Consider the following 18691-nt stretch of genomic DNA (forward strand, 5'->3'; position numbering starts at 1 on the left):
ATGTGAATTACTGCTCCCAGTCAAGGCTGGGTAATTTGTAAAGAAAGGAGGTTTATTTGGCTCACAGTTCTGTAGGCCATACAAGGATGTGGCACCAACGTCTGCTTGGTTTCTGGTGAGGCCTCAGGAAGCTTCCAATCATGGTGGAAGGCAAATGGGGAGCTGCACATCACATGGCAAGTGGAAATAAGAGCAAGGGAGCAAAAGAGGAAGGAGGAGGTGCCAGGCTCTTTTAAACAACCAGCTTTCATGTGAACTCATTACTGCAGGAAGAGTAGCAAACCATTTGTGAGGGATCCGCCCCCAAGACCCAAACACCTCCCACTAGGCCCCACTTCCAACATTGGGGATCACATTTCAACATGAGATTTTGAGGGAACAATATCCAAACCATGTCAGTGGCACTCTATTGACTCCAACATCTATGAATAGGACTGGTGCTTGCCTTGGTCAACTCTTGTCTCCCATTCGCAGTGGGGGGACCTGGCACATGAAGAAGGGATTAACCAATAATAAGTAATAAAATAATAAGGTAATAAAATAATATTTACTTTTTTTTTTTTTGGGGGGGGAATGGAGTCTCGCTCTGTCACCCAGGCTGGAGTGCAGTGGCACTATCTCGGCTCACTGCGAGCTCCACCTCCCGGGTTCATGCCATTCTCCTGCCTCAGCTTCCCAAGTAGCTGAGATTACAGGTGCCCACCACCACGCTTGGCTAATTTTTTGTGTTTTTAGTAGAGATGCGGTTTCACCATGTTAGCCAGGATGATCTCAATCTCCTGACCTCGTGATCCACCCACCTCGGCCTCCCAAAGTGCTGGGATTACAGACATGAGCCACTGTGCCTGACCTACTTTTTTTTTTTTTTTTTCTGAGATGGAGTTTCGCTGTTGTTACCCAGGCTGGAGTGCAATGGCATGATCTTGGCTCACCGCAACCTCTACCTCCAGGGTTCAAGTGATTTTCCTGCCTCAGCCTCCCCAGTAGCTGGGATTACAGGCATGCACCACCACACCTGGCTAATTTTGTATTTTTAGTAGAGATAGGGTTTCTCCATGTTAGTCAGGCTGGTCTCGAACTCCCGACCCGAGGTGATTTGCCCGCCTCAGCCTCCCAAAGTGCTGGGATTGCAGGCGTGAGCCAGTGCACCTGGCCAATTTTTTTTTTTGAAACGGAGTCTCATTCTGTTGCCCATGCAGGAGTTCAGTGGCATGATCTCTGCTCACTACAACCTCTGCCTTCCAGGTGTAAGTGATTCTCCTGCCTCAGCCTCCTGAGTATCTGGGATTACAGGTGTGTGCCACCACGCCGGCTAATTTTTGTATTTTTAGTGGAGATGGGGTTTCACTATGTTGGCCAGGCTGGTCTCAAACTCCTGGCCTCAAATGATCTGCCTGCCTCCACCTCCCAAAGTGCTGGGATTACAGGCATGATCCACTGTGCCCGGCCAAAGCTGATGATTTGAAAGTGTGATAAGTGCTACAAAGTAAATTTAAAAAGTGAGGTGAGGGCGGGTGCCTAGATGAGAGGGGAGGGGCTTTTGTGGACAGGAGTTCAAGAAAGCCCTGTTATTATTTGAACTGAGGCCTGAGTAATGGAAAGGAGGCAACCATGGAAAGATCTGGGAGAAGTATTGCAGGCATAGAGAGATCAGCAGGTGCAAAGGCCCTGAGGCAGGAACTAGTCTGGAGTGTCTGAAGAAGAGAGAAATTTTTGTGGTTGGCCTGAGTGGTAGGGGGCTTGGTTGGAGGTGGGGAAGGTGGGTCCGACGATGCCGAATTCTAGCAGGATGTCTGGATTTGATTCTGGTTGCTGTGGGAAGCCATGGAGGGCCCAAGAAGGGAGACTGACATGACGTGATCCCCTTTGAAAAGCTCACCCAGGCTGCTGATTGGAGAATAGTTTAGGGGTGTGCGCATCAGATGTCTTTGGCTGCTCGTGATAGAAAATTGTCCTGGTCATTCAGAAAATTTACTGGCCTTTTAAACGGGAAGTTCAGAAGTGATGCAGACTTCAGAGTTGGTTGATTCAGCCCTGGATCAAGTTGTGTGACGTTGTCAAGGACTTGGGTTCTGTTCTTAGCTCTGCTGACCGCAGATTGCACTTCATTCTGAGTACTGGAGTGTCTAGGTGGTCTGGGGGGGCGGGGGCTATCTGATACCCACAGGGCTACCTGATTTGCACTTCCTGGCCAAGGGGATAGACTGATTCCTTATGGGAGCACTTTCGAAGAATGAAGGAGAACCTTCTCAGGCAGGGCATGCTGGCTCATGCCTGTAATCCCAGCACTTTGTGGAGGCCGAGGCGGGTGGATCACTTGAGGCTAGGAGTTTGAGACCAGCTTCGCCAACATGGTGAAACCCTGTTTCTACTAAAAATACAAAAATTAGCCAGGCGTGTTGGCGCGCGCCTGTAGTCCCAGCTACTCTGGAGGCTGAGGCAGGAGAATCGCTTGAACCCAGGAGGCAGACGTTGCAGTGAGCCAAGATGGCACCATTGCACTTCAGCCTGGGCAACAGAACAAAAAAAAAACAAAAAAAAAACAAAAAAAAAAAACCTTCTCAGAAGCCTCGGGGAAATCTCTATTTGCACGACATCACACACCCATTTGAACCAACTACTTACAAGGGAGATGCATCACCCCCTTTGCCTGGAGCTAGGGTGTGGGTCAGCTTCCTACAGGCACAGGACTATGTGGTCTGGGGTTGAGCCCCCAAACAAGGGGAAGTGGGGTGTGCAGCTGCCAATCTCCATTACAAAGGATAAGAGTGGGGGCAGCAAGACCCGATCAATAGTTGCTGAGGTGGCCAGGGATGGAGAGAGGATGGTGGTGGTAGAGGAGGTGGTAAGAATGGTCAAGTTCTGGCTGTTCCAGAGGTGATGATGGTTGGATGTGCAGTGAGGAAAAATGTGCAGGAATGAACATTTATCTTTTCCCAAGTTGTCCTTGCTTTCTTCCTTTGAAGCCATAAAAAGGAAAAAAATGGGTGGATCTGGACTTCGGAGCTGGGCAGGAGTGAGGGAAGAGAAGCAGAGCAAGCAGGCACACTAGGCTGTGACTCTGCAGGCATCTCTCTGCCTAGACCTGTCTGTATAATGTGGAACGAACAGGACCCATCTTTGCTGCTAGCGACTGCAGCATAGGGCAAGGCCACTTCCATGCAGTTAGGTTAATAGGAGGCTGTGCAAAGGGCTGTAGGAGCAAGTGGGCACAGGAGTCCTAAAATAATCGAACCGGCCAGGCGTGGTGGCTCACACCTTTAATCCGAGCACTTCAGGGAAGCCAAGACAGGAGGCTCGCTTAATGTGAAGACCAGCCCGGGCAACATAGCGAGACCCTGCCTCTACGAAAAATAGAAAAATTAACAGGATGTGTTGGTGCGGGCCGGTGGTCCCAGCTACTCCTGAGGCTGAGATGGGAAGATCGCTTGAGTCTAGGAGTTTGAGGCTGCAGTGAGAAATGACGGCACTACTGCACTTCAGCCTGGGCGACAGACCATGACTCGGTCTCTTAAAAAAAAAAAAAAAAGAAAAAAGAAAAGCGGGGGCAAAGTTATCCTTGGAAAATTTCTTAGTCCATTCATAGCAGCATATTAAAATTAGTATAGTAGCTTAATTTATATGAGAAAATATAATGTGTACAGTAATTAATGAACATGCAAAATATAATTGTATATTTCAACTCCCTAAAAAGACACAGAAAAGAGTTGAATTTGCTAAAATTAAATGTGCTTATGAAACAGCTCTAGTACATGAATTAAGCTCCTAGATACAGATGCAGCGCGAAACAACAGGGAGGGAGATGGGGCACTCAAGGCGACACGTGGCTCTTGTGGCCCAGCGCTTCCTGGGCGTGGTGCTTCTCTAGAACGTAAGCTTTTTTATTTTTAAGGTTCCAAAGCCTATATTTAGTGCTTTCATATACTTAACCTCAAAAAAAAAGAAAGAAATATCGGTATAAAATGTAAGCTTGCAGAGGGATACAAACGCAGCCCAGCGGCAACCACCTCCAGCCCCAGCCACGCGGTCCGCACCTGTCCCTCCCCTGGGGGCGGGGCCTGCGCAGGCTGGGCGTGTCGGGGGCGGGGCCGGCGCGCTTGCTTGGGGCGGGGCCAGCGCGCTTGCTTCCGGCGTGCCGCGCGGGGCGGGGCCTGTGAGGAGGCGCGGAGGAGGCGCGGCCGCCACGGGACACCTAGCTGGGCCAGCACCGGAGAGGCGTCTCGGTACCTGGCGGCCGGCCTGCTACTGGGAGCCCGCTGCGGGGCGGCGGCAGCGGGGGCATGCGCGTGTGAGATGCGGCCGCGGGTGGCGCGGAAGCGAGCAGCGGCGGCGGCGGCGGCGGGCGCGGCCTCCTGGGCGCGGGGCGCGCGGTGCCTGAAGGCGGGCGCGCGGGCGCTGGGTAGCCGCCGACCGCGCCGCCTGCGCAGGCGCTTGTTCAGGACTCACTCGCCGCACTGAGGCCCGCTGGCCGGTCATGGAGGCGCCCACCGTGGAGACGCCCCCAGACCCCTCGTCCCCTTCGGCCTCGGCCTCGGCCCCGGCCCCAGCCCCGGCCCCGGTACCGCTGCGCGCCCCGGACGTGGCGCGGCTGCGCGAGGAGCAGGAAAAGGTAACTGGCAGCCCCGCGCCGCTTCCGCCTCCGCCCGGCGGGCCGTCCCTGCCTGTGCTCCGGGCCGCTGCCCCGCGTGGCCTAGGCCCAGCTGCCCGGGCCCGCGGAGGGAACGGGGGAAAACTTTTGTCACGTGCTTCTGTTGTCTTTGTCTGCAGTCCTTTGACCTCGCAGCGGAGTGGGGGGTGTGCAGCCTTTTCGCCTGCCCAGGGAAGGGGGCTTCTGAGCTGAAGGCGTGCGGCAGCGCGTGGGAATTTGGGGGCGGGGGCAGCACGCTGTCAACGGAAGCGTTAGCCTTAATATTTGTAGCTTGTAATATCCTAAACATTGCTTGAAATGTATACTGTTTGTTGCTCTTTATTTGATTGCACGGAAAAGTTTTACTGCGTTTGTCATGATAATGCTTCCTGTGCAATATTTGGTTATTTAATATTTGTAACACTATAATGCCATTTAAACAAAAAAAGAGAGACAGAGTCTCACTATGTTGCCCAGGCTAATCTCGAACTTCTGGCCTCAAGCAATCCTCCCCCTCGCCTCCCCCCCACCTCGCTTCCCCCCCACCTCGCTTCCCAAAGTGTTGGGATTATAGGCGTGAGTCACCGAACCCGGCTCATTTTTATAAATTTTAATTTCATCGTATAATAAATGAGTTTTAAACTACTGGTGAAGAGGGTACAAAGTTTTGTGTTTCCTAGTGGGACTTTATATAAAGAAGTATTCCCAATTTAAGAAATAGTTTTATTGTTAAATCTGATTTTTCTGTGGATCTTTCAGATTGATTCTGTCCCCTCAAGTGTCTTGAAATTATTACTTTGAAAAGCAGTATTTAATTTGCTTAAAATATTTTATGTCATTTATGGAAGAGCATCATGGATTATAAAGGGTTAGGAAGTTGCTTCAACACTGTAAGCAGTTTAAAAGTTCTTAACTGTTTAATTGAACATTCCTGTATAAGAACGGCTATTTATATAGATACAAAAATGTACTCAGTTCAACTAGATAGGGGTTTTAATAGAACTTAAAAAACACTCGTTTGCTTGGAAACTACCTGTTGGGATCAACTGCGGGAATCATTCTTCGTTCTGATTGGTTTATTTTATGGGTTGGATTTCCGTTTCTCAGCCATTTTTCTCTAATAACGCAACTGTTAGGTTTGGAAGCCTATTTTCAAGATGAAGGTTTAAAAATCCAGTGGCTAGCGTGGTGACTCAAACCTATAATCGCAGCTGCTTGGGATGTCAAGGTCGTGAAATTGCTTGAAGCCAAGGAGTTCGAGACCAGCCTCGGCAACATAGGGAGACCCCGTATATACAAAAAAATACAGAAAATTAGCCAGGCCATGGTGGTGCACGCCTGTAGTACCACGTACTTGGGAGACTGAGGTGGGAGAATCACTTGAGCCCAGGAGTTTTGATTGGGCCATGGTCATGGCACTGCACTTCACCCTGGGCGACAGAGTGAGACCCTTTCCTAAGAAGAAAAAATACACACACACACACACACACACACACACACACACACACACACACATTTAACTTAACTAGTTTGGCCTTTTTAAATTATAAGACATTAATGTATTTTTTTTTTTTTAAAGAGAAAGAAAAGAAAGAAAAAACAGCCCCTCATGAAATCTTACTCCTTTTGCCAAAACTTGGCATTTTTTATTCTTTCAGAGAATGTGACACAGACCCTTAGAGGATGGTGTTTCTATTGCCTTTCCTCTGCTGCAGTGGGGTAATTTCACCTCAGTGTATAATATGTGCATAATGCTGACCTGATATATTTTCTACAATTTGGCGTATTAAAAAGAGATCCTTAGTTTTATTCTGATGTTAGTGTGACTGAAATGCAAAGGATACTTTTTGGGGTGCTCTGAACAGCTTTCTGGTATCGTGTTGAGTTACATTGAAAGAGAGAGTAACTGCTTTTTCAGTTACAGTCTTGTGGCAAACTGAATGTTTTCTGTAGACACTGTCTGTGCTACCAAATTATTTTTCTTTGTTGTGTTAGTGTTAATTTGGCACACAAAATAACCACGTGTATATCTATCATGGGTATGTAAAATTATCCCCAGTTCAGGAAAAAGCGTGTCAGTATTTAATCTATCTTTATTTAATAGAAGCATCTGCTTCAGTGGACAGGAGACCCTCAAGGCCGCAAAATAAACTGATTAGATAGCTGCACTGTAATTATAGTGTCGTACAGGAAAACTATCCAGTAAATCGGCAGTGAAAATTTTTTGTGAAGCACTTTATTTAGGCTTTAAAGCCAGCCCAGTTGTGGGAGTACAGTGAGTTCTAGTAAAGTAGAAGCATAGTGACATCCTGAGTGTAGAAGGGGAAAATGTCATAGTAGCTTTATATGTGGCACTTAGTAGTTGAATCAAGCATGCTTTTAAGCTCTTGGCCTTTCCCTACATGGGTTTTGTGAGACAGAGTTAAACTCTGCAGAAAATGATCTGAATGACTGTTTTCAGTTTCCCCTGGGAGGGTACCTACCTAGTTGGCTCTAGATGCAGAGAGAGAAATGAGTTCTTTACATACAGTGGGTGCCTTAGGCTTAGGGCATAATCTTCTCTGGGAGCCTTGATTGAGAGGGGCTGGTAGGTAATGTGGCTTAAATGTTGCTCATTAGTATTGTTCTTTCTTTTTTTCCAAATTGAGCTAGGGAATATAACAAGTTTTACCCTCTCTCTGTTTTTTTATTGTATGTTCTCTGGAACATGGAATAAAAAGGACAAAAAATTGGCAAACTGAGGAAGAGGACAGACAAGGGGCACGAACAAGCCACGACCTCAAACTGACAACATCTGTAGTCAGTGGTTAGGATCAAATTTTTTTTTTTTTTTTTTTTTTTTTTTTTTTTTTTTTTGAGATGGAGTCTTACTCTGTCGCCCAGGCTGGAGTGCAGTGGCCAGATCTCAGCTCACTGCAAGCTCCGCCTCCCGGGTTTACGCCATTCTCCTGCCTCAGCCTCCCGAGTAGCTGGGACTACAGGCGCCCACCACCTCGCCCGGCTAGTTTTTTGTATTTTTTAGTAGAGACGGGGTTTCACTGTGTTAGCCAGGATGGTCTCCATCTCCTGACCTCGTGATCCGCCCGTCTCGGCCTCCCAAAGTGCTGGGATTACAGGCTTGAGCCACCGCGCCTGGCAGGATCAAATATTTTAACGTTGCTTTCACTTATAGAGTCAATGGTGAAACATTTCCAAAACAATTTGTTTTAGTTAAAACTTTGGTTGGTTTCTATTTTGATCTAGCAGAAAAACATGTGAGAAACATTCCCTGCAGCTTTGTTTATAATAATGAGAAAACCTAAAAGTCTGACATTAGGGGATTGGTTAAATGAATCAGGAGCTATTATGTAGGCATTGAAAACTAGGACAGTATGTATAGGGTGGTTCCAGTTATGTTTATATAAGTATTTACACATTTTATATAGGAAAACACTGTTGTTTTAAAAGTACACAGTTTTATTATTTTACCTAAAAGTTTGTAAAATTGGATAGGATTTTTTTTCCAAGAAAAGCTATTGATAAAACTTATTTTAATTTTAACGAAAATTGGAATGTTATTTTAATTGCAAAACACTTTCTGAGCCTGAAAAATGACTCTTGGCTGGTTTGAACGCCAATTAGGCAGGTTTATTTCTTGGTTACTTCAGAGCTGATATATATAATTTATTCAAACAACCATCTTCCAGTTGATTCCCTTTTTTCCCCCCAAAGGTTTTATTTATTTGTTACAAGATACAGGGAGAGGAGAGAAATTCAAAGCATCCTTTTTTTTTTTCTTTCTTTTAACTAAATCATTTTTACTAACAGCAGTAAAATATTTGTTGGAAAAATGGAAGCTTAACCTGTCTAGACTGTGACCTATGCCATAAAATGTGTGGTCTAGGACTGTTGTGGAGTGTCTTGGGCTGTTCAGGGTGGTTTCCTTGTACTAAGATCTTGTTAAATCTGATTCTAATAATTGCATTATGTTGAAATTTTGGTTTCTTGGCTAAGGTGATGTTTCTGAGATATCTGTATTTTATATCTCTAGATACTATTAGCTTTCGTTAGCAGAACTACTGAGATTTTATTGTAGTATTTTAAAAAGTGGTATATCCAGTATCGTTTTTATAGGCTTATTTGCAGGATAATAGTAAGATTAGAAAATTCATTAGGATACTATATTTATAATTGAGTGCCTCATGTAATTCTCACTTGGAATTTTGGAATAGCTTATATTTCCTGATATAGAGCCTTGGGGAATTAAATGCATTAAGAGTAAATATTTTAAATTTTTTATAAAGCAGAACAGCTAATTTAACTTAATGGAGGATTTTCATATTTCTTATGATAAACTAAACTGCACATAGTTTAAGGAACTGTCAGCGACGTAGGCCATATAACAACTATTCTTTCCAAGCCTAGAATCCATGCCATAGAATTTATGCAACAAATATTTAATGAGTATCTACTACATGCCAGGCATGTTCTGCTGAGTGTGCAGTAATGAACAAAATACAGAAAGTCCTTACTTTCGTGGTTACACTCTAGGGGTGAAGGCCTGCAGTTACATAGCCTTACCTTGGGTGTTTGGTAGGTAAGGCTAAGTAGAAAAACAGGAAGGTAAGAGGACTGTAGAGAATGTGGGATGTGAGTGCAGGGATGGTGTCTTCTGTAAGCCATCAGAGAGGGCTTCTCAGTTAGGTTCCATTTGAGCAGAAACTTGAAATAAGTGGGGAGTGACCTGTGTGAATATATGGAGGATATTTTGGAGAAGAGCTTTCTAACCAGTATGAGAGCAGTACCAGATCATTGTAAGAGTTTTGGTTTTTATATCTGTGAGATGGGAAACCATTGGAATGTGTTTTGAGGCTGATCTTAAATTATATCCATTTGTCATACATATGTGAAGAAATGGACGGATGGAATTACATTATAGGGAGCAACTCTGTGTGCCATGCATTGTGATAGATGTTTACAGATCCGAACTTAGGATTTTCATTAATACTGTTTGTTTTTCAGATGAACAGTTTGTTTCTAGTTTTTGCCTGGAACTTTCTCATGGTGCCTCTGTGTTTTCAGTTCCACTTACAATGCTTTTTCTAAGGTGGTTATACCAGTTTACCACTTGCCAGCAGTGAACAGAAGTTCTCCCTACTTCAGTCTTTACCACCATATGTCTTTTCATATTTGCTGGCCTATCTAGTGATGAGTAATGAGGTTGATGACCTTTTCAAATGTTTATTGGCTACTTGGATTTTTGTGTTTTGTTTTTGTGACATACTTGCTCGTCTCAACTATTTTCTATTGGGGATGTTAGTTATATTCTAATTGATTCATAGTAGTGACTGCCTTTCCAATTATATATTGTAAGTTTCTTCCCTGGTCTGTGGCTTGACTTGGAGCCCTTACAATGGTGTCTGTCCTTTGATAAACAGACATTCTTAATTTTAACAATTGTTTCCTTCATGGTTAGTGTTTTTTGTCTTGTTTTTAAGAAGTCTTTCTTACTACTATTCTGAAGATATCCTCTTATATTGTCTAATAGAAGCTTTATTGCTTTGCTTTTCACGTTGAGAATCTACATTCTACCTGGAATTGGCTTTGTATATGGGGGGAATTGAGGTCAGGTTTCATTTTTTACTGTGTGGATACCTAGTTGCCCCATCAGCATTTATTGGAAAGAGTGTCATGTCTCCACCGCATTGTCATCTTTGTCATAAATCAGGTGACTGTGTAGTGGATCAGTTTCTTGACTGTTCTATTGGCTTGTCTATTCTTGCAGCAAACCTACACTGTCTAAATCATTATGACTTTGTAAGTTATCTTGATACCTGGTGCATGGTAATGTAGTTTTAGTTGTGGTTCCTCAAGTTTGCCTTTATTTTATCCTTTCCAGTCCGTATGCTGTTTCTTTCTTTTTCTTGCTTCTGATACTGGCCAGCTTAAGCGGTAGTAGTGGGCATCAGGGGTCAACTTTTAAACATTTACCATTAAGTGTGATATTTACTGTGAGTAATTTTTGTATTTGCTTTTATCAGATTAAGGAAATTTCCTTATATTCCAAATTTGCTATGAATTTTTATGAGTGGGTGTTGAATTTTAGAAATGCTTTTTCTAAATTTATTAATTATAGATAATTTATTGAAAAGAGTGTATTTGTTCTTTCTAATGTTGAAGTTACTTATTTTTTAAGAAAGGCACAGTTGTAATAATATGTTGGCTTGTATAACCAGAGGCACAATTCCATTTTGTAGGTGGGTGAGTTTTCAGAACTCATGTAAGTTATATTTTATTTTAGATAAACTTCTTATTGTTGTCGTTGGCACTTAGTATTGTGCCAGTAATGTGCCGTAAGAAGAGACAACTTTGATTTTAGTCCTTTGGAAGTTGTCAGTAAACATAAAACAGTATTTCAAGGAGGAAGAAACCCATTTTCATTGTGTTAGGCTTCTCTAGATTGGAACGAAAGATGTAATGGTCCCAAAATGCTGGAGGGAAAGGGGGAAGAAGGTGCGTGGAATTTGTGATTTGGCCATAACTTCTTGATTTTGTTTTTCCACCTGTTGTTTTCATTTTGAGTTTAAAAACCTTTTAGCTTGTGTCACTTGCCTTAATCTCTACATTGATAAGTCTCAATCTTTTTAGCCTGCCATATGCAGTTTTTCACCCTTAAACTACACTACAACTGTTTATTTAAAAAATTATAAAACTACAGGAAAGGTGAAAGAACAATATGATGAACACTGTTTAGAGTAATCAATTAACATTTTGTCCCATTTGCTTTACTCTGTATATATTCTTTTTTTTCCCCCCCTTTCCCCCTGTGGAACCATTCAGAAGTGAATTGCAGACATCACCACATCAGTAATGCTGAAGCACATAATCATTTTACATCAAGGTCATTCTTCTACATAACCATATCTTTTTTCACACTCAAGAAATTAACATTGACATGTACCATATGCACATTTTCTCAGTTTTTCTAAAAATGTCCTTTATAACTTTCTTTCAATGCAAGAGCCAGTCAAAGATTACCATGGCATTTGGCTCTCTTATCTCCTTAATCTTCTTTTATCTAAAATTACTCCCCGCCACCTTCTGTCTTTATGAAATTGGCATTTTTGAAGCATTAGATCAGTTTTCTTGTAGAATGTCCGACCATTTGGAGGTGTCTAATGAACGTAATCATGAAGAAACAAACATTTTTGGCAAGAATGTTACATAGATAGCTGGTTGGTGGCACATGCCTGTAGTCCCAATTACTCTGAAAACTCCGAAGGCTGAGGCAGGAGGATTGCTTGAGCCCTAGAGGTGGAGTCTAGTCTGGGCAATATAGTGGTAAGGTCCTGTCTCTGAAACGCACGCGCGCACGCGTGCGCACGCCTGATTACATAGATGATGATGACTTTTCATTGCATCACATCAGGAGACACATAATGTCATTTTGTCCCATTATTAGTGTTGCTAGCCACTAGTTTAAGGTGCCAGGTCTCTCCATCATAAAGGTCCCTTTAAATGGTATAATACTTGAAGACAGTGTAAATATCCTGTTCCTCAAAAGCCTATTGCCATGGATGATCCTTGCCTAAATCAGTCATATTGGTGTTTGCTAATTAGTGATTTTCTAACAATGTATTTATTAGTTTATGTTTTTCGATGAACAGGAACTCTAGAGGCCCCCCTCCTTTAGTTTTACAATAAACTCATTTTTTTGTTGTTGTTTCAAATTGAGAGTGATGTGATTTCTGTCATTCCTTTTGATGTTCAAATTGTTTTGAATTTGGCCAATGGGAGCCCCTTAAAGCTGACTCAAGCATGCATTCTTTTTTAAGATGGAGTTTTGCTCTTGTTGCCTAGGCTGGAGTATGGTGGCACGATCTTGGCTCACTGCAACCTTTGCCTCCTGGGTTCAAGTGACTCTCCTGCCTCAGCCTCCCAAGTAGCTGGAATTACAGGCCCCTGCCACCACGCCAGGCTACTTTTTTGTGTTTTTAGTAGAGACAAGGTTTCACCATGTTGGCCAGGCTGGTCTCAAACTCCTGACCTCAGGTGATCCACCTGCCTCGGCCTCCCAAAGTGCTGGGATTACAGGCATGAGCCACTGTGCCTGGCCTGTGCATTCTTTTTTCATTATTTGATCATTACTTTGCTTTCTGGCGCAGGATGTTCCAGGCTTGCCTTGTAGTTTGCCTTAGTCCTGAAATTGACGATTTCTTCCAAGAGCCTTATAGAATAAGAAATGCTTAGAAACCGAGATACGGAGACAAGTAGTGCTGATTGCTGCTGGGGTGTTATTGCATCAAGCAGATAGTACGAAGGAAATATATTAACCTTCAATATACCAGAAAAAGCAGTCATCACCGTTTACCATCTAGGGCCAGTGGATGCTATTTACTGTTTATATTTTTAAGTAATTTTTGCAAATAATCGACAGGTCTAAGAATAAGGGATAGTGAAAAACAATTTTATTGGAAAGTTTAATCAGAATTTAAACACAGCAGTTCTCTTTATATTAAGCAAATCTTGATGCACACAGATTATAAGAGATTTAAGAATACCGCCACATGTCCTCTTAGAACAATGGGATTATCCAGGTTCTTGTTGCAAATTACAATATCATGAAGTCCTTCCTGTTGAATGACTGACTGGATAGGAATATCCTATTTGCTTTTTGTTCTTACAAGTATAGTGTTCACTCATGGAGTCTATGTTTCCTCGTTCTTATCAGTCAACCCATTTTTAATGTTCACTAAGTTTAGATGCATGTAATTTTTCTTCCACCATTGGCATGGTCTCTTCTAGGGCTTACAACTATACAGAGATAAATCATTACAGAATCCCTGCTTTCAGAACCTATTTCTGGTGTCTTCAGGGTTTTTTTTCTCCTAGCCTCTGACCTCAAGAAGTTAAAAAACTTACAGGAGTAGAAGAGGAAATAGAATTTAGAGATCTTTTATTCTAGCAATCTTGTTTTATTGTGGTAAACTAAATATATTTAATAAAATTTGCCATTTAACAGTTCTTATGTGTATACTTTTCAGTGACATTGATTACATTCCCTGTTAGGTAACCATCACTATTCTTTCTAAAACTTTTTCATCACCACAAACAGAAACTCTGTATCCATTAAGCAATAACGCTTTCATTCTCCCCTCCCAAACCCCTAGTCATTTATGACTATACATTTTGTTGCTTGTGTTTTTGGTGTCATATCTAAGAATCCATTGCCAGATACAAGGTCTTGAAGATTTATACCTATGTTTCCTTCTAGGGATTTCATGATTTTAGCTCTTATATTTAGGTCATTGATCCATTTTGAGTTAATTTCTGTGTATTCATTGATTGTTGATTTTGAGAAAATTCATCTAGGATATTTTCATCTGAAGGCTCATGATCTGAGATTTAATTTATGCTGTCATTTCACCATCATCATGAGTGTCTTTCTGTGCTATCCAATGTGGTAGCCATTAACCACATGTGGCTATTATACTTAAATTTAAAATTCAAATTAATTAAAATTAAGTAAAATAAAAATTCAGTTTTTTGGTTACAGTGGCCACATCTCAAGTGCTCATTAGTCACATTTGGCTATTGGCTGTTGTATTGGTCTGTGCTGATAAAGATTCCCATCATCAAAAAAAAAAAAAAAAAATTACTGGACTTCATTGGTCAAAAGTGCTACTAGCTCTTTATATTCATAATCTGATTCATTTAATTGTGAAGTATCTTTCCATCACTTTTTTCCTCTTTCCATTATAGGCAGAAAGTAAAAAAAAATCTGAATTCTCAACTGTGTTTATTGAAAGCGAAAAGCAGACTACAAAGATGGTGTCTGTTATCATTTATACTTTTTTGAAAGATGATGCAGTACCCTAGGCAATGCAGTAAGAAGACGGAAGGATGATATATTTTATTGTTGATTGCATCATCCTTCTAGGTGCTTCCATGATTCTTCCATTTTATCATTTTCTTACTGGTTTTTTTTTTTTAGCGCATAGTTAGGAATAGTTGATCATAAAATAATTACTAAGGTTATGATGAAATGGCTAGATGCAGGAAAACATAATCACTAGGATCCTGTAGTGTATCTTAGACTTACAAAGACACTGTACCCATATGGTAATTGCAAAATAAAATGAGTTTTTTTTCCTTCATAGGAAAATTTTCTTTTGATTCCTTGGAAGGCCTCTAAGAGGATAAAAGTCATGAAATATTAATCCTTGCAAATAGTTAGAACTACTCAAGAAAGAAACTAAAAAAACAAAAAACAAAAAACTGGGTTCAATGGACCTGCCTGTATACCCTGATACTTTGAATTCAAATCCATTACCACAAGGTTCTTAAATTTTCCCCAGTCTATATTTGAATCTCCCCTTCTTTCATAGTGAAAACTTTGGTTCTCAACATCTGTATTTATTCATTTGCTGTATCCTACAATATATACAAAATAGCTTCAGAATGACTACGTTAATACTACTGCCAATGGCAAACTTGTGAAGTAAAGTTCAAAATGTCTTTGTAGTTTCATTGGCTTTTGTATAATTAACGCTTTTGGGGTGTACAGTTAGGATACTGATCTCAAAAGTCACTTGAGTTATTTTTTTCTGTGCAGTTATACCTTGGATTTTTATTTATATTGAATCTTAGTATTTGCTTTTTTGTCTTTTTCACTTAATTGCATTTTATGAATACATGAAAATATTTACATGGTTCAAAAATCACAACTAAATCAGAAGTTATCCCTACTGAGGTAATTCTGATTCATTCCCATTCCTGCTCTTACCTACCCCATAGGTAACCCTTTTTTTTTGAGATGGAGTTTCGCTTTTGTTGCCCAGGCTGGAGTGCAGTGGCGCGATCTCGGCTCTCTGCAACCTCCACATCCCAGGTTCAAGCAATTCTCCTGCCTCAGCCTCCCAAGTAGCTGGAATTACAGGTGCCCACCACCATGCCCGGCTAATTTTGAAAATATTTTTAGAAGAAATGGAGTTTCACCATGTTCGCCAGGGTGGTTTCAAACTCCTGACCTCAGGTGATCTACCCGCCTCAGCCTCCCAAAGTGCTAGGATTACGGGTGTGAGCCAGCACACCCGGCCTAGATAACCATTTACATTCACTTTTCACCTGTCCTTCCTGTGTTTCTTCTTTAAAAATACTTACATGTGTTCACTTTGTCTCCCCTCCATACTGCCTTCTTATATAAAAGGTAGCATATTTTGCCTTTTGTTCATCTCATTAAATGATAAACTTGGGAATTACTCTGGTTCATAGAGATATTCCTCATCTTTTTTTCTTTTTTTTTTTTTTTTGAGATGGAGTCTCGCTCTGTCACCCAGGCTGGAGTGCAGTGGTGCATTCTCGGCTTACTGCAAGCTCCGCCTTCTGGGTTCATACCATTCTCCTGCCTCAGCCTGGCTAATTTTTTATTTTTTAGTAGAGATGGGGTTTCACGGTGTTAGCCAGGATAGTCTCATCTCCTGACCTCGTGATCCGCCCGCCTCGGCCTCCCAAAGTGCTGGGATTACAGGCGTGAACCACCGTGCCTGGCCTCCTCATCATATTTTGTGGTTGCATAGTGCTTTATGTCTGTGTCATCAGATATTCAGCTAATGTCTTATTGATGGGCATTTGGTGTTTTTCAGTCTCTTGATAGTACAGCTAATGCCTCAGTAAATCGCTTTATGCATATGTTGTTTCTCATTTGTGAAGTAACTTAGGGTAAAGTCCTAGAGATGGATGACTGAGTCAAAGGCTAAATTTGTTTAGCTTTATCCATGTTTATAACCACCCTCTCAATGAATTATTACCTTTAATTTAATTTACAATGTGAAATAAAAAGACTTAAGAGAAATAGAAGGATATTATATCCGAAAACTAGGAATTCCTTGAATTGGCCATTTCCTGTGATCTTCATTGCCATTTTCCCAGTTACTGTTTTTTTCTTTTCTTTTTTTTATTTTTTCTTCCCGGGTTCAAGTGATTTTCCTGCCTCAGCCTCCCAAGCAGCTGGGATTAACAGGCACCCACCACCATGCCCAGCTAATTTTTATATTTTTAGTTGAGACGGGTTTTCACTATGTTGGCCAGGCAGGTCTCAAACTCTTGACCTCAGGTGATACGCCCTCCTTGGCCCCCCAAAGTGCTGGGATTACAGGCATGAGCTACCGTGCCTGGCCCAGTTATCATTTCTTACAAAAGAGGCAGTAATTCTTGGCTGGTCTTGGCAGTTTGGCAGTTCCACTTTTGTTCCTTTTCTGTTTATTTTCCAGAGTAGTCTTTTTTTTCTTTTTTTTGAGATGGAGTTTCACTCTTGTTGCCCAGGCTGTAGTGCAGTGGAGTGGTCTTGGCTCATTGCAGCCTCCGCCTCCCGGGTTCAAGTGATTCTCCTGCCTCAGCCTCCCATGTAGCTGGGATTACAGGTGCCCGCCACCACGCCCAGCTAATTTTTTAAATTTTTAGTAGAGATGAGGTTTTACCATGTTGATCGGGCTGGTCTCGAACTCCTGACCTCAGGTGATCCACCTGTCTCGGCCTCCCAAAGTTTTACAGGCATGAGCCATGGCTCCTGGCCCAGAGTAGTCTTTTTAAGAATGCAAATTGGATTATGTCATTTTGTCATTTTCCTGCTGATAATTCTTTTGGATTTATCAGCAAGAAAACCGTAAAATAAATACAATTTATGTTTTGATATTTTAAAATGGATTCCAAGTTTCTGTTGACATCTGTAACTTTTCTTCTATTTTCATGAATGTATTAATCATAAAGTCTATTATATTTTATAAATGCAATGTGTCAGTCAAATGAAGGTCTGCTTTTATTCTTTCCTCTTGGTTTCTTTACGGCTGCTTCTGTTTTTATAGATTGCCTTGTACCTTGCAATTTTGAACTGGATGCCAGATGTTGTGATGAAAAATCCTAGAGATTCTGGATGATGTTACCCTCCTTCAAAGTGGGTTAAGTTTTCTTTTAGCAGCCAGAGTAATCCTAATGGAGTATGTTGTCTGTTTCATACATTATGTGATTATGTGTGTGTAGCTCTGTTTCTCTATTCGGTTCCATTGGATTATTTGCCTATAATTGCACCAGTATCATACTCTTACTATTTTAGTTTTATAATAAGTGTTGATATCTAGTAGTAAAATTCCTATAGCACTTTGTTCTTCAAGGTTGTTGTTACTATTCTGACCCTTTGCTTTTTTGTATATATTTTAGGATCAACTTTCCGGTACTCAAAAAATAACATTACTGGGGTTTTACTTGGAGTGCACTGGATCTAAAGATCAGTTTGAAGATAATTAAGATGTTTACAATATTAAGTTTTAAAATCTGTGAGCATTGTATATCAATTTACTTCTATAACTTTTCAGTATTAGCTTTTAAAAGTATACAGATCTTCATGTGTTAGATTTATTTCTAGATACTATTTTTTATTGCCTTTTGTAATTTACTTACTATTTTGTTGTTGTTGTTGTTGGTAACATACTTGATTTTTACATATTGACTTGGTTCCAAATTTATTTTTTTGTTGTCGTTTAAAAAATAGAGATGGGTTTGCTATGTTGGCTAGACTGGTCTCGAACTCCAGGCCTCAAGTGATCCACCCGCCTCTGCTTCCCAAAGTGCTGGGATTACAAATGTGAGCCACCATGCCTGGCCTAAATTTATTTAAATTCTAATTACTTGCATATACATTCTGATAGTATCTGTGTAGTTACATACAGGCATGTTGTTTGTAAATACTGACAGTTATATTCATTCCTGTTCTTAAGATTTTTTTATGGTTGTTTTGTTTTTTGCCTTAATGTATGGGCTAGGACCTTTAGTGTAATGTAAAATAAAAGTTAGGACACTGGCCTTTACATACCAGGAGGGCAATTTTAAGTATTTCACCATACAGATGTTTGCAGTTGGCTTTTTGTAGCTACTCTTTATGAAAATAAGGACATTTTCTCTTGTTGCTAATCAAGAGTAGATGCTGAAGTTTATCAAATGTATTTTATCTGTTTCTTGAGATAACAATATGGTAAATTATTTTGATTCTTTAAAAATACTCAAATGCCATTGCATTCCTGCAGCAAACCC

General features: G+C 41.3%; 1 protein-coding gene across 7 annotated transcripts in view; it reads left to right on the top strand.

The window, feature by feature from the left end:
* Positions 1-18691, top strand: part of LOC105495616 (URI1 prefoldin like chaperone) — a 92590-nt gene that overhangs the window by 14691 nt on the left and 59208 nt on the right. Inside the window, exons 1-2 of one of the 7 annotated variants that reach the window (XM_071085931.1) lie at positions 4331-4530; positions 4573-4609. The exons of 4 other annotated variants lie outside the window; for them this stretch is intronic. In XM_071085931.1, the coding sequence (XP_070942032.1) occupies positions 4475-4530; positions 4573-4609 (93 nt within the window). In that variant the 5' untranslated portion in view covers positions 4331-4474. Of the gene's footprint in view, positions 1-4329; positions 4610-18691 lie in introns of those variants that run through there. 2 more of the 7 variants (XM_011765373.3, XM_011765381.3) reach the window with 2 other exon arrangements.

The sequence above is a fragment of the Macaca nemestrina genome, chromosome 20 (assembly GCF_043159975.1).
Source record: "Macaca nemestrina isolate mMacNem1 chromosome 20, mMacNem.hap1, whole genome shotgun sequence".
NCBI classification, from domain to species: Eukaryota; Metazoa; Chordata; class Mammalia; order Primates; family Cercopithecidae; genus Macaca; species Macaca nemestrina.